This window comes from Paramisgurnus dabryanus, chromosome 12, assembly GCF_030506205.2.
Source record: "Paramisgurnus dabryanus chromosome 12, PD_genome_1.1, whole genome shotgun sequence".
Lineage (NCBI taxonomy): Eukaryota > Metazoa > Chordata > Actinopteri > Cypriniformes > Cobitidae > Paramisgurnus > Paramisgurnus dabryanus.
The window spans coordinates 31,858,970-31,879,903 of NC_133348.1; the positions used below are offsets into that span (position 1 = coordinate 31,858,970).

The 20,934-nt window shown below is 35.1% G+C and overlaps 1 protein-coding gene and 3 long non-coding RNA genes across 5 annotated transcripts; all 4 read left to right on the forward strand.

Annotated features, from left to right (window-relative positions):
• The first annotated feature begins 8,153 nt into the window (after positions 1-8,153).
• On the forward strand, positions 8,154-9,041 carry LOC135750039 (uncharacterized). Its single transcript, XR_010532558.1, has 3 exons — positions 8,154-8,319; positions 8,572-8,711; positions 8,786-9,041. It is a non-coding gene; the product is annotated as an uncharacterized lncRNA (long non-coding RNA).
• A 648-nt stretch (positions 9,042-9,689) lies between these two features.
• On the forward strand, positions 9,690-12,866 carry LOC135750030 (uncharacterized). Of its 2 annotated transcripts, none has more exons than XM_065268790.2 (7): positions 9,690-9,795; positions 9,928-10,246; positions 10,660-10,870; positions 10,984-11,052; positions 11,154-11,219; positions 11,342-11,455; positions 12,128-12,866. In XM_065268790.2, exons 1-7 carry the CDS (start codon positions 9,722-9,724, stop codon positions 12,553-12,555), a joined length of 1,281 nt encoding a protein of 426 aa, XP_065124862.2. In that variant the 5' UTR covers positions 9,690-9,721; the 3' UTR covers positions 12,556-12,866. The 2 variants fall into 2 exon arrangements, with proteins under 2 accessions (XP_065124862.2, XP_065124863.2); XM_065268791.2 differs by having other exon boundaries at positions 11,345-11,455.
• Positions 12,867-13,648: 782 nt separating this feature from the next.
• LOC135750040 (uncharacterized) lies at positions 13,649-16,495 on the forward strand. Its single transcript, XR_010532559.1, has 4 exons — positions 13,649-13,989; positions 14,363-14,379; positions 14,797-15,162; positions 16,421-16,495. It is a non-coding gene; the product is annotated as an uncharacterized lncRNA (long non-coding RNA).
• Positions 16,496-17,237: 742 nt separating this feature from the next.
• LOC135750044 (uncharacterized) lies at positions 17,238-20,340 on the forward strand. The gene is made up of 2 exons (XR_010532563.1): positions 17,238-18,357; positions 19,667-20,340. It is a non-coding gene; the product is annotated as an uncharacterized lncRNA (long non-coding RNA).
• Positions 20,341-20,934: the final 594 nt, after the last annotated feature.

Consider the following 20,934-nt stretch of genomic DNA (forward strand, 5'->3'; position numbering starts at 1 on the left):
CATTCATCTTTGCAAATCCTCTCAAGCTTGGTCAGGTTGGATGGGGACCGTCAGTGCACTTTCTGGACAACCATTATTAGCAAAATTGAAAAAGGTGAAGTCTTTCTGGATGCACTGATCTGACATTCCTAAAACCATGAGCTTTACTTATCACATTGAAGCAGATCTACCACTGATTATGTCCTTAGTCAATATGACTGTAAATGTGGATTATTTATTAATGTTAATTTTAAAACACAAAGGAAGAGCGAAATTTTTAATGGAATTCAAATTATAAGCGTGTCTAGTACTGTATGTTATGTATGGCTGGACCATTTATACATTAGTAACAATGAAGCATCGGAGGATTGACTTCATCTACAAACAGGTGAATGGAAATGTGTTTGTGATTGCAAAGATTATAACTGGTTATCAAGTGTTTATATATTATATGTACAGAAGCATAATTATCACAACAATTCCCAACTATAATACACTCATAATAAAACTCAAGTGTAATATTGTTTGGTTATAGCTCATTTTAAAACATCTGCTTAAGCCAAAAAAGCTAAATTATATAAAACTCCACCTTATGATTGCTTAGTTGGGATATTACAACAACATAATTAATAAAAAATAAGTAATAACTGATTTTTTATATTGTGATTTTAATATTTTATTTTAGAATGGAAGAAAAAAGTGATTTCCCAAAAGTGAAAGATCAAGTGCACAAACCAAAACTGTACAATCGATATATCTAACATAAGCTAAACTTCAATTTGAATGTCTTATAAAGGCCGGTGCTTAGAGGATGTCACGTAATTTATATTATTCAAGTATTTCCTCATCAGCTGATCACAAATCTCATTTTTTGCATGCCATTTCTAAATAATATCCAGCAGGTGCTTGCCACTAACAGAGCATCATTTATGAAAAAGCCCTTTTTTCTGATAGTGCTGGATAAACGCTGCATTAATAGATTTACATTTATAGAAGGTCATTTTTGGGGGATTTTTTGTAAAGATGAAAAGGTCGCCTTCATTCCACAAAGACTTGAAAGCAGTACTGTAACCAAGCTGCCAAACGTGACTGCTATAATGAAAGCAATAGCGACATCTACAGGCTGTGATGCCACACTGCACGCTAATGTTTGATCTAATAATAATAATAACAATAATAATAATAATAATAATAGGGATTTAAGCTTAATACTTCAAATGCGAATGAATTTTGTGGACAGGAAAAAGAAACAATTTTGCATCTGTTTTATCATTGTATCTACTCAAGACTTTTCTGGAAAGATGTGAAAAATTATATTAGTAAAAAATTGGGTCGTGTGGTAGAAATTGATGTGTTTGATGTGGGTTTTTTTATTTTGTGAGAGATCATTTGGAAAATAATGAACAATATATTATACAGCTATTTATTGTATTAGGAAAGTATCATATACACAAAACAAAATGGGCCCTTTGTAAACCAAACCTGTCACATTTTATAAATGATTTCAAATTAAAAAGTAAAAACAAATTAAAAAACAAAAAAGCTCTGAAAACATATAATATTTTAAAAGTACTCAATTTTATGTCATTTTTTTCTCTTTTCTTCTCTGGTAACATGTGAATAATTATGTGAATAATACCTTATGTTCATGTGGCATTAAGCAAAATGTGTTTTGTACTTGATGTTGATTTTCAATTAAAATAATAATAATAATAATACAATTTTATTCCATTTTTTACATTTTACTGTTTCCAATTTCATTCATTTTTCACATACACAGTTACATGAACATAAAACCTGTAGTAATATATTTTTATTGTTTGTTGGAAAATGCTAATGCTGTTTTTATCCATACATGAAGGCAATGAGTATGGAGCTACAAACTCCAAAAAGAATCATAAAAAGGATTTAATGTCTTTTGATACTATTGCTTTATGTACAGTTAACATTTTCACTGTTCACTTCTAATCTTCTCAGCTTTCGAACAATACATGTCATGCAATGCTTCATGCCAATGACACCAATTACAACTGGTTATTGCAAATTGTCTCAAAAGTTGATATGCTTTTGCTGTATTGACATGAGCATTCTTCAAAAATAAAAAAATGCAAATCTCTCAGTGCGCTTAATGGGACAAAACGCCCCTGACTACTGCAATGACATGAGAATATATTGTCATTCGTGAAAATAACAAAATAATAAATATTTATAGCAACCAACTAAAAAAAGGTGATTTTCAGATTAATAATAAAACAATTCTACCCATAATGCTTTGCTCTAGTTAAAAGCTTTAGTGGATGCCTCAATGCAATCTTACAATGTGTTTTTAACTTTTGAAGGTTTTGATCTGAATGAGAAGAGAGACAACCCTTTCATTTCATGAACATGGCATCTCACTTTGAACACAGCAATGTTTTAGTGCGAGTACTTCATTAATCTGAAGGTTATGCTTTTATCACCTGTGCTGAAGCTGTCAGAGAAGAAGCGAACAGTAACGTAGGTAGACGGGCTTACTGCAAACAAAAAATAACAACAACACAAGGCATAACATACAGAGTAAAGTGTTAAGTTATTGAGATTCATAACAACTTTAAAAGACTGAATTAGACGAAGGTATGCTGTTCTGACCCCTGTGTAGCTGCCTGAAATGCAATGTTCAATAGTGTGATATTCATTTATGCTCATAAGTACCCACACAGTTTATTATTTTGTCACCCCAGCCATAAATGCCAGATATGACCAATCACAGTGAAGAGGAGGAAGGGGTTAAATCTGGTACATTTTTTGAAATAACGGGTGAATTAAATATACTGGGACACTCTTTCACATTTAAATGACTGTCTGTCTCTTTATTCTACAATACTGGCTGTCAGTGGACACACAACTATCCTAAACTCTGACATTTTATTTTATATATTTATCAGCTGCAAATGTATAATATATATTTGTTTGGGGTTCTTTTAGGTCAGAAGAACAGACTGAATGTTGAATTGAAATAAAGTAAGGGAAAGTTGTGTTGTTTTATTACCCCTTCAAGTAAAAACACTTCGTAACCCCAAACTACCCAAGTACACCTGACTGCAGCTTGCAGATCGGGGCGTGGATGACCCTAGGGAGGACCTGAACAGGCAGCCCCTCCCATAACGCGTATCATTGGTTAGTAGCACAGTAATGACGTCGACGCCGCGATAAACAGGAAATCCGGTTGAAAACTGTGCGATCTTTAAAATGTGCGTTACATCGCGCTGACGTTATGAAATAATACTTTAATAAAACGATTTATTATTAAAGAAAAGTATAAAGTAATAATGGAGTAGAGCATATAGTTTCAATTATGCCTGATCTAATGTGAACTTTTAAGGAATTTCAGAGTATTGTGTAATATCTGTGTAGATTTTAAAAGTTTTTCACATTATGTTGCACTTAATTGTGTAATTACAAAATTACCGTAAACATTAATGGCACCTTATATATTTCGTATTTTAATCACTCCTCTAATAGTTCTTGTTTATTTTTGTGCTTAATATAGGCTATTACTAAACATTTATGCCTATAAAGAAGTTAAACTACATACAGTACATTGTCAATCTCTGTATCCCATAGTATGCATGCCACTCAAAAACACCAAACCCATACCAGTGATAACTTTTATTTCAAAACAAAAATAATTGTTTAAAAGACATAATACACACATACAGATAATCACGTACATTAACCGTACACACACAATCTACACAGCCTGAAGTTCCCCTCCATCATTAAAAAAACAATCAAATGAGCAATAGCCCTGAACCTCCTTGTCGGAATAAAACGCATTCAGGACACACACGCGCGGTCCTAGTTATTTTAACATCACACTAAACGCCACTTCAAAATTAAAAATTGTAAATAAAATAGAACAAAAACAGGAGCTTGTACTCACCATGCAGCGATAAACATCGGAAATGAAAACTTGCTATAATTGACGTCATGACTTCACGCCACTAACCAATGAGAAGCAGTGTGGGTGGGCCTGTCCCAGGTGCATTCCCGCCCAAATCTGCAGGCTGCAGATAGGGGCTTCTCAAACTACCTGCTGTTTTTACATAGGCTAAACTGTAAAAAATCCTTTGCTGCCTTCAAATTTTTTGTTGAATCAACTCAGATTTACAAGTCATTTCAACTTACTATTATTTATCTTGACTAGAGATGAGTTGTTATAACTACAGGTGAGTTGTTATAATTTATAAAATTAAGTTGACTTTTCTCAACTATATTTTATAAGTTGTGACAACTCATCTCTGTTGACATGACTTGTAAATCTTAGTTAATTTAAAAAAAAATTTAAGGCAGCAAAGTATTTTTTAGAGTGTAGTTAATATCAACATTGACATGTGATCCCATTTACAACACTAGTAATCCAGATTTGCTAATCTGAAAAAGTGTGTATCTGGATCAGGGTGATCCAATCTAATTTTGCTTTGAAAACCAGTGGCCAGCAGCAGTTGTTCAAAAAGTTATTTGTAAATCCCAAGTTTTGCTATCCAGGTAAACCATCTCACTTTTGTCCTAGTTTTTTAAAGCAAATTTGGATTGGATTACCCTAATCCAGATAAACACTTTTTCAGATTAGCAAACCTGGATTAAATAGGATCACATGTCAATGTTAACTATTAGCAATGTGAGAAACAGCAGATAGTTTAGTCGGTATGGGGTCACAAGATGTTTTTTACTTAAAGAGACAACAAAACAACACAACTTTCCCTTATTTCAATTAGACATTTAGTCTGTTCTTAAAAGATTATACACAAACACATGCATTTAAAGTGATAAAGAAGCTAAATGTTGGTAGTTTACATTTGTAGAAATGGTGGTTGTTAATACTTTTGACTATTTGGTTTCTGGTGATTGTGATTTTAATGAAAATACTATACAGTGCCAAATGACAGTTAAAGTTAAGGATTACTTTTGTTAAAATTAAATGTTAAATATTTTTGGTTAGCTAGTGTCTGCTGTATGAGGGATTATCAGTAAGGATTGAACTGAACAAACTTTCAACAAACAAATGATACATTTATAAATATTACATAATCTAGTATCGTAGATTAACTATAGGTTTATAAGTTTTAGTAAAAGTTTATTAGAGGTTTTATTACATTTTTGTTCCTCCCTTCTGATGGCATCAGAATAATCCTACTTTTTGGGATCAAACAAATCCCAATCTTACAAAAAAATTTTTACCAGCACAAAGTGACGATTTGATCCAGATCAAACCCTAGATTCGATTCTGTGATCCAATCCAAATTCAGAATCCTTTTTTTTTTAACACCCTATTTTAAAATTTTGATCTAATCAATAGCTGAATCCAAATGGATTACTTTTGAACAACTGGCCCATGGACAAATGTGAGATGGTTTACCTGATCCTGGATAGCAAAACATGAGGGCCCAGTTTTTCAAAAGTAATCCACTAGGATTTTGGATAACGGATTGAATCAAATCTTGAAAATGGGTTTTTCAAAAGAAAAAACAGATTACACTATCGGATTAGATCACGTAATCCAATCTTGGTTTTGATCCGGATCAAACCTTTAGTTTGGGTTTTTCAGACATACATATATATATATATATATATATATATATATATATATATATATATATATATATATATATATATATATATATATATTCATTCAGTGTTTGTGTTTTAAGTCTCAGATGAGCTGACTGCTGGAAGAGGATAGGGTGGGGTTTTTCTTGTTTTTTTATTTTTTAAATGTGTGTGTTTTCATTTCAAATAAAAATAAACTCATATTGACCCCACACTGACTATTCTACTTGTTGCTCTTTACATATTTGTAGTTCTACATTGTGATTTCCTATCCTGTTTGAGCACTGGTTATCCAGATTTGGTGATCCTGAAAAGTTCCTATCCAGATCAGATTGATCCAATCTGATCTTGCTTTGAAAAACTGAATCAAAAGTAAGATGGATTACGTGATCACGGATCACAAAAAAAGGATTACTAAATCCGGATCAATTTTATCCAGATTAAACCTTTTGAAAAACCGGGCCGAGATTTCCAAATGTGTAAACGATGAACTAGTTAATATAGGCAGCTGGCCATTGCTTGTCAGAACAGCAGTCGGAAGTGACGTTATTCTGAGTGTAAGCTTTGGTGTAAGAGCCATATATGGTAAAAAAAAAGAGCCATATATGGTAAAAAAAAGAGCCATATATGGTGTTATTCTTATTTTGTACACTAGGTGGAGCATTGAGTTTGGGAAATGTATAAAATGGGTAAAGAAGAAATGCTGCACAGGTGGTTAGCAGCATAGATATGTATATAAAGGCTAGATGGCTCGTCCGCGCTGATGGCCAATTGAGTGGAACGTCCGCATTTTGGCGGCCATCTTAGGACAGGGCGCTCGCTCACTCGTAGCATTGAGTTTTAATGATGCAGGTACTTTTAAATGACCATAACTTGCTTAATTTTTTACCGATTTTCAAACGGATTGGTTTGTTATAAACGTCAAAGATGTACCTATGACACTGAATACGTATACTAAAAATAAATAAAAAATTCATGAAACATGTTAAAGCATCCATAATTATAGCCACGTTAATAACGTTTGTAAATCCGTCAAGAATTCAGCAAGTTACGAGCATTTTAGTTGGCATATGTCACTCACCTTCCGTCCACAGCAGCAGGGAGCAGCACTATGGCAGCACTGACCTAAGATGGCCGCCAAGTGACGACACAGCTGACTCCGCCTTGAGCCATCTAGCCTTTATATACATATCTATGGTTAGCAGTGCAAGTAGTTAAGGAAAGGGAAATAAAAAATGCAGTAATATGTTCAGATTCATATTCAGCAATAGTCAGTATTGAAAATAAAAAATCAGAATCAAGGCAAGATTTAATCATGGAAATTTTTCAAACTCTTTACGAGTTGAGGCAAAGTAAGATAGAAGTACAGTTTATGTGGGTACCAGCACATGTAGGAATTAAAGTTAATGAAGAAGCAGATAAGTTAGCTAAGCAAGCAGTAGATGATGAGATGATAGAAATTGAGATACCACATAGTATAAAAGAAATAAAATCAGTAATAAAAGAGAAAATGATTGAAAAGTGGCAACAATATTGGGATAATGAGAGTAGAGGAAGACATTTATATGCAATACAAGAGAAAGTGGGAAAAGGTAGGAAAAGAGGGAGAAATATATGATATATAATATTTATATAATATATAATATTTTACAGCGTTAATGCAGAGTTTTTGCCAAGAAGGAAGTGCGCTTCATGCTCCCGCTCTATAGGTGGCGCAGAGAGACCAACATCCATAGCAAACAGCCACCAAACGCCACCAGTGCAAGAGATCGCCTCGCAGCGCGCGTGATTTTTTTTCCCAAACCAGTTAAGCGCAAACCACGCCCCCTTACGTTAAAATCCCACCCGCAGCCGTGACTCTCGCCTCTGCTTCGATTTCATTGGTCAAATGTGTTACGTAGTCACCTAAGCGGTTCAGACGTCTCCTTAAGGCAAGGCTGTATATATATTATGGATCCGAATTTGGCGCTGACAAACGGTAAGATAAGCCGCCTGATTGTTTTTTATATAGAATTTAATTATCATCATAAATAACAATTAGGAGGTTTCAGTGAAAGTTTTTTTATTATTATTTTAACTTAATGTTTATCGTATCCTATTTATATCCCCTGCAGCGGATTACGCTTGTTCTGGCTGTAATGAAGACCAAGCCTCACACCTGAAGGTTAACATTTTCAATTAATTAAATGTTATGGCCAATTTCATGCAAATGTCAGCCTTTTTATGAAAAGTTTTTACCTAAAGTTTTAACATACTGATCTCGGATGTTAACATTTGGGTATTACTATATTATTAAGGTTCTAAAACATGTGTCCTTTTGTATAACATTCATAACACATGTATATTTCTCTAATCTAAAACAGAAAACATGAGTATAAATTATGATATTCATGATATATTTTTGATGTCTCTAGACTGCTATTCCATATCATCAAAAGTTTAGGAAAATGGTTCATTATATTGTTACATGTATATTTCTCTAATCTTAAACAGAAAACATGAGTATGATTTCTCTGGTAATTTTTATTTTTACAGGACTGGTTACCTTCTGGGTATAATTATCATTTCTGCACCTACGCTACACAAGGCACATCAAACTTGGACCACAAAAGTTTTGAGGTATCACTCAGAATTGCACTGAAAGAAATTTGTGAGGTTAAGGAATGGGTGAAAAAGCTTAGTGAGTCATCAGGAGTGAGTTGGAGAGTGGCAGTGACCAAACCAAGTAAGGGACAACGTGTGCTTTATAAGGTAATATCAAATCAGTTTATTTATATATTCTTTACCCCAAATTTTAAGACTATTATTAACTGTTATTATTATAAGAAGAAATCTATCACAATGTGAAGTTTTCATAGTAATAAACTAGTAATAGTAATAAGTAGTAATAAATAGTAATAAACCACTTATGAAAAATGTATAAATTAAAAATCTAACATGCCTAACATTTGTCCACAATTCTGTATATTTGGTCATTCTTGTTCTATATCTATCTATCTATAGGCTCATTATAGGTGCCAGCATAATGTTTGTGTCCGATCAGGCATGGCTAATCAAAGACGGCTGTCAAAAAATACACAATGTGGGGCAAAAATGGTTTGCACTCTGGTAAATACTGTAGACACAAGGGGAGCATCTAGTAGGTGAGTTAAAATTTGAAGATAGAATAATGAAGGGCTTTTGTCAGACCTTTATGTGATTTGTTTTTATTTTTCAGGAGCAAAGATCCCCATATACCCACCTACCCAACCTCTGTGCGTTTGTACAATGTACATAATCATAACATCTTTGTTGCGGAGGCACTGAGGCACAGGGATGTGGGAGTAAAGGCAATTGAGACCCTGACTCAGTTGTTTGAGATTGGGCACAACCCAACCTCAGCTCTGGCTGTACTTAAAAGTGACCTGCTGGCTGAGCATGGAAACAAATATGTATATGCCTCAGCCAACCGTACCCTTTGCCCAGACCTTCAGTTTTGCAACAGGTAAAATTTTACTAGGCCTATAAAACAAATTAGAAGCTTTAACAGACAAAAGTAGTCAAACAATCAATTTCATTTGCAGACTGTATCAGAAGGTGAATAAACAGGAGTTTGGAGAGCAGAGTGGGGAGGGAATGCTTGTAGCTTTGGAAAGGCAGGTAGAATCCTACAATGCATCATGTGATGACACCTGTGCTAAGCTTAGTATGTCCTCAGCAGGAACACCACTTGTAGCCATTTGTTCCCCCTTGATGAAACGAACACACCGCCTTTCCAATAGTGGAGAAATGTGTTTTATGGATTCATCTGGTAACATGGACCGTGAGAACTGCAGGGTGTTTCTCCTTCTTACACACACCTGTGCAGGTGGTCTTCCTCTTGGTATAGTTATAACCCAGTCAGAAGATGAGAGAACAATTAGTGAGGGATTGGAGCTGCTGAAGTCCTTACTGAAGAATGATGCCTTTGGAGGGCGAGGTGAGGCAGGCCCTTGTGTGTTTCTTACAGATGACTCAAAGGCAGAAAAGGGAGCTATAGCCCAGGTCTTTCCTGAAGCCAAACAGCTGCTCTGCATATTTCATCTTCTTCAAGCTGTGTGGAGGTGGTTGTGGAACAAAGAACACAGGGGTTGAGATGAAGGACAGACAAACACTGTTCAGCATAGTCAAAGACATGCTTTATGCCAGGGAGATGAGTACAGTTGAATTACTCTATCAGCAAGCTCTTGACAACCCTTTGACCACCAGGTAGGGAAAAAAGTAGATAGGCAGAGGTAGCTTAAATATTTTACAAGTTCTTCTGGTATGATTAGCATCCAAATGCCTTGGATGAGGGTTTTTAGAGGGTTTTCCTGTATTGTTTTTATTTTATCTTTACAGAAACAAGAAGTTCTTGACTTATTTACAGAGTCTTTATAGTCGACGCGAAAGTTGGGCTCTCTGCTACAGGAGGGACTTGCCAACACGTGGCAATCAAACAAATAACTATGTGGAAGCTGCAATGCGTGTATTGAAAGACAAAATACTTCAAAGGACGAAAGCATTCAACCTTCCTCAATTATTCAACCTTTTCACCACCCGACTAGAGATGTACTATGAAGCACGTGTGACAGACATCGCACTTGGCCATTGGGAGGCATTTCACCGGTCAAGATTCCTTGCTACAGAAAGTAATATTAAACCATCTGATATTTCTCAGGTAATGTATACATTTGAATAAGAATCATACGGAAATCGTTGGAGTGTTTTGTTTCTTAGTACTTTTATTTACTGTTTGTTTATTTTTACAAATACACAATACACCTTCGTTTAATAACGACAATGAAAATAAAAAACAATAATGAAATGTTGTTATAAGTTATAACGCCAGAATGCATAAAAGCTGAATGTTATTTTTGGGATCAGATGATGTTGTCCGATTACTTACAATTTACTGCGATGGTCAGTTGAACAACAAGGTCACATTGCAACTCAATGTGTTTTGTGTCCTTCTCAGTTTGTTCTTAAAAGCTAGTCTGGCATGACCATTCTCTACAAGAATGCAAGTCTGTTCTTTGAATTCTTAGAATATAGAAACATTCAGTGTCTATTTTATGTCTTTGTCACTGTTAGGTTGGAGAGAAGAAGTTTCAGGTGAAATCCTCCACATCAGGACACACTTATACCGTGGACATGGAGTTGGAGCTCTGCACATGCCCAGCTGGCCATAGCGGGGCACCATGTAAACACCAAGCAGCAATAGTGCAAAATTACAACATCACCTCTATCAACTTTCTCCCCACAACAGCTGAAATGAGGGCTGATCTGCTGAAAATAACAAAAGGTAATAATTTCTTTGCAGCCTAGGTTGTCACACATGGACTGACACTCTATTGAAATGCTACTGCACCTTCTTAAGATATTTGAACAAATATGTCTTGTTCATCATTTTCACAGCCTCAGTTTCTCTTGACTTCCTGAGTCCTTTACGGCAAAAAATGCCTATGTCAAGCACATTAGCTCCAGGTAAGTTTAAGTGAGAGATACAAGCAAGTACCTTTATTATACATGTTTAATTCTTAACAAAACTTGTGTAGCAGTGTGGCATTAGTATTCGATTGTTACAGATGTGCCTCCAAGACAAGAAACCTGCAATACTGATCATCAGTACTATCTTAGTGCTCAAGATGATGGTAAGTATAAAAGAAAGGATGGTGCTGTTTTTTATTTACTCTTTTTATCTTTCTATTGGATGTATATTGTTCAGAAAGACCATATTTCAACATTATATTTTATCTGTGTTTGTTATGAACAGTAGACCATCAGCTGGCCGTGTCTACCTTCGGCTCTGCACAATTACCCCCAGTTTCACCTACTCCAGAAGGCTCAAACTCCAACCTACCCTGTGTGCAGAGTAATTCAAAAAGTGGTGAGTCCATAAATCTCTTGAATCACATTTAAGAGAAATTAAGCCACAATGTACTTCTCCATATGTTGTTCTAAACCTTTAATATTCTGTTGAATAAAGTCTTTTTAGTCTTATTATCAAAATATCTTGTTTTGTGTTTAACAGAATAAAGAAACTCGATGTTTTAGAATAACATTTAAATGATGACAGATTTTTTTTACCTTTTGGCGTGGTGTCCCCTTAACATCCTCAGAAAGTCTTGAAACTTTGTAAATGCTAAGGAACTGCCATTAGGTATTTTTACTTAACCGTATATTTTGAGAGGATCTCATGATTGTACATAAGCTATACACAAGCTGTTCTAAATTATACACCATTTATTTCTTTATAAAAAGTCTAAAACTATTAGAAAACACATTTTATACTGGGTTTTATTTGTGTCCCAGTGGTTTATGTGATTTATAGATTGTACCCCTCAGAAAATGTTCTGTATTTTCATTAGTTTTCTATAGATTTCATTTTAGATCCCTTAGAATACAATTGTGACTATATTAGGATTATTCAACCTTTTGATAAGTGCTGCCAAAACCACCAAATATCATAACATTCATAAAACTATTTAATTGTTTTTATTGTTTGTCATTAATCAGTATCTTTACTTACTTTTGTTTTTATTGTTGTCTCAATAACCAGCATCTATACCTCAGTCTCCTGTAAGAAGGATGCTAAGACTGCTCGGTGAACTGTCTGAAACCTCTGACTACAGTGATGCCATGAACACAATGGCCAAGCAGCTTGAAAAGATGCAGCACAACCCGAGCCAACTGATCTCTGCATTTTGCTGTTTTGGTAAAGGAATGTCAGTGTCAAAGCGTGCAGCAGCATTAAGACGAGCTGCTAGACGACCAGGACCTATTATTGGCTGTCAGCCAACAGCAGTGGCCCGAAGAACAAATAAGTTTGGTTCTAAGCGGCGTTTGACAGCTGGACGACCCAGAAAAATTTTTTCTGGTTCAGAGCATGACTACAGCAGACATGCAGGAAATGGGGGGAAAAGGGCTGTAAGGGTTCGCCACAGATTGTCAGAATCTGTGGCAATGAATTACTCACATCAACACTAGAATAATATTTGTATGTGGAATTTGTGTTGATGGGTTAAGTGTTTCTAATTTGTTCCTCCTGAATGTTTTAAAATGTTAATTAGTAGATTAGTTAATGCAAATACAGTATTATTAATGAATTCTATGAATGAATGCTTTCAGGTTATAAAGCCATATTAAAACCATATTCGGACTCTTGTTTACAGTAAAGGATGCGTGAAATTACATTTTCTCTGTGCAATACATTTTTGATAGCTGTTGTATGTAAAAGTGTCTTTGTGTACAATGGCAGTTTTGTGTTTTATCCATTTAATAAAAATGTTTTTATATGAGTAGTAGTCATTACATTAGTGCAAATAAAGGTGTGCTTTCGAGTTACTGGGGTACATGGATGACATAGGCCTATGCTGACTGGTCTTTGCAGTGTCGCTTTAAATTTAAATTGAACCCATCTGATGTCTTTAAATTCTAGACTTAGACTGCATTATAATAAGGTACTATTGTTTACAGCGCTATATTAACTCTCATATCCAAATTTTAACAATGATTTAAGTTAAATAAATTTACGCTCACATTACTCACATTTAAGAGGCTCACAATTTAGTCAAACTTTACCTGCATAATGTTAAAAAAATACAAGGACAAAACATAACTCTTTGATTGAAAATGAAATGAAAATGACTGAAAACAAAACTATTATTTTCAAATATTTTTGAATGTATTTTCTTGTTGACTATTTTCAAGACTCTGATAAGGTCAGGATACTTTTCAGAATATTTATTGTGTATGAATATTTTTCTTTTGTACAGTACACAAATGCAGTTTTCTCAGTGTTAAGCTCCTCTTCTGTTTCTTTTTATAGCATATAAATGCGTTGTTTTATGCACCCATTTAAACTGTTTGCACCGTTTCATTTTGTATGCGCGTGTATCCATTTTGTATTTTGGATATTTACAATAATATAAGTTTAACTGTGCGTGGAATGAGCGCTGTGATGTAGCTGACCAATGAAATCGAAGCAGAGGAGAGAGTCATGGCTGCGGGGTGGGGTTTTAACGTAAGGGGGCGTGGTTTGCGCTTAACTGGTTTGGGAAAAAAAATCACGCTCAAAGGGCGCTTCTTGCTTTGGCATTCACGCTAATAGTGTTGTAAATAACGTTCAGTTTCTTGCAAAAACTGATTGATTTGCTTCACAAGACGTCAATATGTCACACGGAGTTATGGGGGATTACTTTTGTATTGGATATATATGCTTTAGCTCCCAAAGTGTGCGGATCGGTTGACTTGCATGACGGAGCACTGGGCGTATATATTTTAATTGTAATAATAAGTAATTTTAGTTGTTTGTTTTATTTCATTATGATTGTTTGTTTGCTGTTTAAATGATAAATATAATATTATAGTCAGTTGGTCAGCCCGCTTGTTAGAAAAGCTCTTGCAAATATCTTGTCTGAGGTAACTTTTCATTTTAAACGCACTCATTGTGTGTGTGATATATATATATATATATATATATATATAGCCTGCTGGCAGTTTTAGTTACTGTTACTGTTTAGTTACCAGATTCTATGACAACCATTTTGTTATGCACAGTGCAATCTGATTTACATTAATTTACATGAATGAATTAAGAAAATTATTTTAATTTTCAATCCTGTCAGATTTATGAAATGTACAGGGATCTAATGAACAAGTGTTTCATATCATAGTCATTGTACTGTGGATTTTAACAGCATCAAGGGCTGGAAATGACTCAAAACATTTCTTGGATTTTTCCTTAGCTATTATTTCACTCATATATGTTTCCTGTTTTCTTGTGTTTACACAGGTCATTGACACTGCTGTGTAAGTATTTCACTGACAGACACCTCAAGACATTTTTAGTGAGTGTAACTGGACATCATTTGTGGTGTCCTCCCCTTTTCTCTGCTTTCCAGTCACTTTTGTGATATATTCATCTTTCTGTACCACCGTTTATGATTTGGAAATGTTTATAGATTAATTTGCCAGTAATCATTTTTCCTTAGCTGTTTAAACATTTTTATCAGTAATATTTAATTGTTATGTCTTTTACCTACTTTTGCTTGTTTGCAAAAAAAGTTGTTTTTACCCAGCTGTTACAGACATTTTTAGAGTTTGACTTTAACCTTAAAAGTGTTTTTGATCTTAACCATCCTGTCCATATTAGTTTTTTTTTATAAGAAAGGCCATAGAGTGCTGCGTACCCTCTGCTACCTCAACTCCGTCTGTTTCTCTGTTAAGGACATGTACATCTAGGATGCGGACTATCCAGATGAGCTTCACACAAATGCCAGCACACCGACAGTGGAAGACACGAGTCAGGACTCTCCCCCCACGAGATCCCTACTCATAACCGTTTCTCCCCCCTTAATGAGACCGGATGCTCTGTTGGGATCACCGGGGACTCCATCGTTTGGCATGTACACGCTACATCAGGTGTAGGTAAGACGCACACTCACTGCTTCCCTGGTGCTTTTGTTCTCTCTGTTTCTGCGCAGGCGCCTGGATAATGAAGACTGACAAAAGCATTGAGAAGTCCAGCAGTCGGAGATCCTAAAGAGGGATTCCATAAGTTTAGTCGAGGCAGTACACCGTACATCTCCTTTGGTGAGGATATTTGTGTCAGGACCGCTTTCCCTATAATGACAAGGACATGTAAGGGACTTTTTCCATGTTTAAGTGCTACAATAGGGTCCCCAGTGCTTCTATCAACCTTGAAAATGTGAAAAAGATCAACCCAGTAACTTAGTTTTGATGAACCATTCTCTGCAAGCATGTGAAAAATTAGGTTGTTCAGATTTCGCCACTGATCTTTATAAATGACTGGATTGCACATGACGTTACAATTACGAAGCCACCGCGCCGCCATGTTGGTATACCCAAACATTCTATTAAATCAATGGATGTTATCAGATTTTAATGATAAAACATTACTTTACTAGTCTCTGATTTTATATCTGAAGTCTTCCTGTACATTTTTACAATGCAAACGTCCTAAGCACATACATAGTTATTTACTGAAAGTTGGACATTTAGCTTTTTAAACAGTTATTATACATTTATCTTTATTGCAGTATCAGATCCGCAGACAGACCGCAGCATATTTAGTATTAATAACAACATGCTCATTCTGAAATCGAAATAAATAATCATGCTTTGTACCGTATGTGCATGCAATAATTTGCTGGTTTTGTAATTATGTTATCTTTACAAGTTACCTAAACTTATTCAGAGAAATAACGCTGACCGTGCAGCTTAATGTCAAAAAACTTTATTTATACCCGTGTCATTAACAGAATGCAGCAGACACACTCATCTTAACGTTTTTTATAAATCCATCATCCTGCCAGATTAAAACATAAACATTGCAAATAACACCAGAATTAACAATTAGATCATGATTTTGAATGGAAGTCAATGACGCCCTCTGCCGGTTGGGGATACCAAGATGGCCGCTCGAACTCTGCGCTGGCTTCGCCTCACGCTGTTGGGTTAAGCTTTCTATGCGCAATCCAGTCATTTATATAGATCAGTGGATTTCGCCTGTTTTGTGACATATGTAGACATATGTAGGTTCTCAACTCCGTTCCTGGAGGCCCACTGCTCTGCACATTTTGTATGTTTCTCTCATCTGACACAATCAGTTCAGTTCATAGAGATCTCTACTAATGAGCTGATGATTTGAATCAGGTGTGTTTAATAAGGGAGACATACAAAATGTGCAGAGCAGTGGGCCTCCAGGAATAACGTTGAGAACCACTGCACTATACAAATAATGTTAATTGAATTTACACTAAGCACTATTCCGCAATGTTGTGCTTAACATTTGTGGGTTATATACTATTTTATCTTTCTCATTCATGAGATTTTCATCAGTCCTCCAGTCAAATTAAATTTCAAGGTAAGATTGCTTTACATGTCTTTCATTGTGCTTTAGTGATCACACATGTTAATGAGTTTCTTTATTGTGATGAACACAAAACAAGATATTCTGATAAATGATTGTAAGTACACATCTGCTCATTCACTTCCATAAGATTTCTTTTTCCTGTTATGGAGGTGAATTTTTACGGTCAACTGTGTGATTGCAATCATTTATCAAAATATCTTACTTTGTATTCACCAGAATAAAGAAACTCTGGCAGGTTTAGAACAACATGAGGGGGAGTAAATGATAAAATTGTAAATTTTAGGTAAACTTTTCCTTTGAAGAATTATTTACTCAACCCCACTTCATCCAAGATATTTGTATTTCTTTCTTCAGCCAAACACAAGAAATATTAAATGCTGTCCTGGCTCTTCAATGCTTAATAATGGCATTGACTGGGCATCAATATTTGAAAGCTCCAAAAGTGCAGGCATCCATCGTTAAAGTGATTCATATATAACCCAGTGGGTCTTCTGGTATAAATGTATAGGCTTGTGAGAAAAACTTCATATTTTAAGCGAGTTACGATGCATATGAAATGTAAACAAACAATAACAACTAAATATGGCGGCACGTCAAATCACATGGGTTCTCATGAGTCATGACTGTGTTTCATCACAATTCATATAAAGACTAGTAATAAGATACGAGACATCCAATGCGATTGCCGCCATATTTTAATTGTCTGTTTACATAAACATGTCTCCTAACTATCACAAAGCTCTATATTTGAATATTTTTTTCTCACAAACTTATTGTTTTGCTTCAGAAGACCCCCTGGGTTATGTATTGAGTACTTAAATGATGAATTTATATACTTTTGAGTTTTGAAAAACATTGATCTTGGTCAATGCCATTATAAAGCAAGAAAAACACAGAAATTAACATAAGTTTAATATAAGCGTGTTTGTCATTTTAGGACTTTGTTTTTATTACATACTGCTGACGCTCTTCGTCTTCTATGACATGATGAGCTAAAGTCTCTCGTTCTCCGTGCTTGTGCATTCAGCAGACAAATACCCAGGATCGCCGCTGCCGTGTCTTTCTCATATGCTGCATGGTGTTTAGGATGTCTTGATTTTAAATGACAAATGAAACGTGTAGTGCTGTATGTTTTCATATCTTTCTTTGACACTTAAAAATGCTTACCAACATGTTTGCTAAATTTGCGCGTCTCCAACTCTCCACATGCTGCTATTTGATTGCTTCATCAAAGACCTCATTGTTCGGTAAAATGTATTCTGCCTTTTTACTTGTTCGGTGAACACAGAAAATTAGTTTTTTGCTATTTTCAGACAAATAATTTCGGTTGCCAAACATTCGGTGCATCCCTAAATAAAACTGATTGTGTTCGGGTGAAAAAAGTAAAAGATAAACATCTTGGATGACATGATGGGGAGTAAATCATCAGTAAGTTTTTATTCGAGTCATCAGACAGTCATCTTGTTGCTTTGATTGAATTCAATTACCTGGTGTTAAATGAACACTGTTCAGTGTCTATTTGAGTGAACATTACAACACAAGTGTATAAAGTGACACTGAATCAGTGTTAAACATAAATAAAATAATGAAGTAATGAATAAAGTGATGATTGAACATTAATAATGATGCGTGCTGTTAACAATCAGAAACACTTAATGAAAAATAAACAAAAACAGAAAAAAGACCTCAAAGCAACAAGATGACTTTGTTCAGATAACTCTACTTTTTTTACATTTATTTTATTTAACGGTGCAGTTTCTCCTGTGTCTTAGACAAAGCAGGCCATGTTATTTAATTTAATACCATCTGGAACAAATCTGGGTCCATTTATCATTTCTACTTACAAATGAACATTTCTGTTCTAGGACTGACTGAAGTGTTGTTGCCCACAGGTGAGACAACCTTTGCTACTAGGCATCTGTTGGACACAATGCATTGAAGAAGGGCGCACTCATGTTATATTTAAACTGACCGAACCGTGCTCAAGAGCAACTGTCCTTCCTCTATCACTTGTATGCACTCACACTTTACTTTTATCAATCCGAGCATGCTTTCATCATTAAGATGGGATTGTTTTGAAGAAAACATGAAGCATGCTCTCTCAAGACTGAAGCCCATTGTAATGCTAAACTAAATATTTTGAGTCCTTTTTAATGCAATGACACAACACTTTCATTATATCATATTACTCAGTCGATCTATCGCTTTTGCCGCACAGACATCCACGATTAACCTGAGCTTGGTGCGGTGCAATCACACTAGTTAAACAAACCAGTCTTTGGAGCTAATACTGTTCAGGTGTAGCTTGGTTTGGATAGTGTGAGTATTTGTTTACCTTTTACCTGCAAATTCACATGACATTTTATGTGACCAATAGATGATCTAAAAATCACAGACCCCAAGAAAACAAACCAAAATGGGGCAGGTTTGGGGAAAATTGGGTACATGCTTATGCTCAGTTAACATGTTTAAAGTGTAGTGTAAATGTGTTTAAAGAGTAACTAAACCCCTGGTCAGAGCCTGACTCCACCCACTGGCAATATTTGAAAAATGCAAGAAAAGTGGGCAGATCCCAACGGAGATAGAGGGGATGAACTAAGCTCATATCAAGTGTGTAGTGAGATCGTAACAAGGGCGTGGTGAGCTTGAACCTGCTTACGTCACGAGTCATTTTTTGGACCCAATATCCAATGGGAAAATTCAACTGCAGTAGCCACCGTTCAACCTGAAGAGGGCAGCACTCAGACGTTTTTACACCATATATTGCATTATTGAAACACTTTATATCCAAATGTCAAAAAACTTACTAAAATCAATGAACAGCACTAATAAAGCATCATTCTTACAGATCATTAACTAAAAAAAGTTGGTTTAGGGTTTAGTTACTCTTTAAAGGCCAGAAATATACTTTACTCGAGTACATGAACACAGATGCAAGCACTTGCTCAACACAGTTTGGTGGTAAGCAAGCGGGTGACAGGTACATTCAGATATCTCTAACAATAAAATGTATCATTTTTAAAACATTTGCACTAATTCCTCCTATAGCACCCTTTTTAAGTATAACTGAGAATGCAAAGAAGAATTGTTTATTTAGCACAGCCTGACACATTCAGGAATGCCAGATGTTGGATGGCACTTAAATTTACAAATCCAAAATTTTAATTGAGCATATTTTCACATTTTTATGTTTCCATTTAGGTGATCCTTAAGCAACAAAAAGGGACCTCTAAGAAGTGGTGTGCAGATCTTTCAAAGGTGGGGCTGACATAGATCGGGACAGGAAACAAAGGCAATAAAGAGGAACCTCTAAGGTTTAAAGGCGCTGCTTACAGAGAAGAGGGCAGGAAACAAAGGCAGAAGACCTGAAGAGAATGTCTTATGATTTTAATTTTTTGTTATGTACATGCACTTGATTATTTATATATTTCTAAGATGCATAAATATGTGACCTTGTATATGAAATCCAGGCTACGATGAGATCATCAAAGTTTGAATTTACTGATTTAACACTGAGTTCAGTCTTTGGCGTGACCTTACTCAGTCAATATTAAAAATGTAAAGATTATATTTTCACAGAATGTTCTTTGCATTGTGTAGGATGATTTTATGTAGGAAACAGTAGATTCAGTAGACTTTGCTGGGTTTTCACAGGCCGGGTCACATTTATACAACATATGGGAATTATTAGCGACTAAAACATCCTATATTTATTTTAGCTTGTTAAATGCAGCCACCCTTTGTTTAGAATTTGGAATATACTCTTGTTTTTCAGTAATTTCTTAAGATGTCACCCTGGGGTGATTTAACGATGTTAAAGAAATTTCCATCTATTATGGGCTTGAATTGCTTGTTTGTCCAAGTCATTCAGTTAATTTTTTTTTAAATATCTATTATGGGCTTGAATTGCTTGTTTGTCCAAGTCATTCAGTTAAAAAAAATTTAAAATAATAAAATAAAAAATTTATTGAAATACATTTATATGTTAGCACTATATTTTTGACCACAAACGTAATTTCAAACATTTAAACATAAACCTTCAGAGTAAAAGATTTTTAAAAGCATAAGAAATATTTTTGTATCGTGTTTTCAATCTTTTGAACAGTACTTAGCAATGTATAATACATAGTTACAGAGTGTGTGTAATTTATATTTATGTGTGACATATCTAAATAATCCAAATTGTGTGTCTTATATTTAATTAAATTAATAAATTTGCAATCCATGATTGTCTTCTCCTCTCGTCTTTAGGAAACCAACACATTTGTTATAAGTTTAACCGCAAGACCTTTAAACAGGCAGAGACCGGTTCTGACCAGAAGCGTAACCGTGACAACTAATGAGTCTGTAGCGGAGTCCCATTGTTAGCGAATAGAGTGTATGACGTCATAATAGAACGTATATAAAGCCGCGTTCTGGGAGATTTCCCTCAGTTCAGTGATTCTCTGACCAAGTGAAGGTTAATCTCT

What these genes read in the sequence shown, in the direction of transcription:
- LOC135750030 (XM_065268790.2), top strand. Translation starts at nt 9,722, where the DNA reads ATGCTTTATGCCAGGGAGATGAGTACAGTTGAATTACTCTATCAGCAA. An exon ending in GACAACCCTTTGACCACCAG is followed by an intron (nt 9,796 to 9,927) that starts GTAGGGAAAAAA and finishes TTATCTTTACAG; the next exon opens with AAACAAGAAGTTCTTGACTT. An exon ending in GTCAAGCACATTAGCTCCAG is followed by an intron (nt 11,053 to 11,153) that starts GTAAGTTTAAGT and finishes CGATTGTTACAG; the next exon opens with ATGTGCCTCCAAGACAAGAA.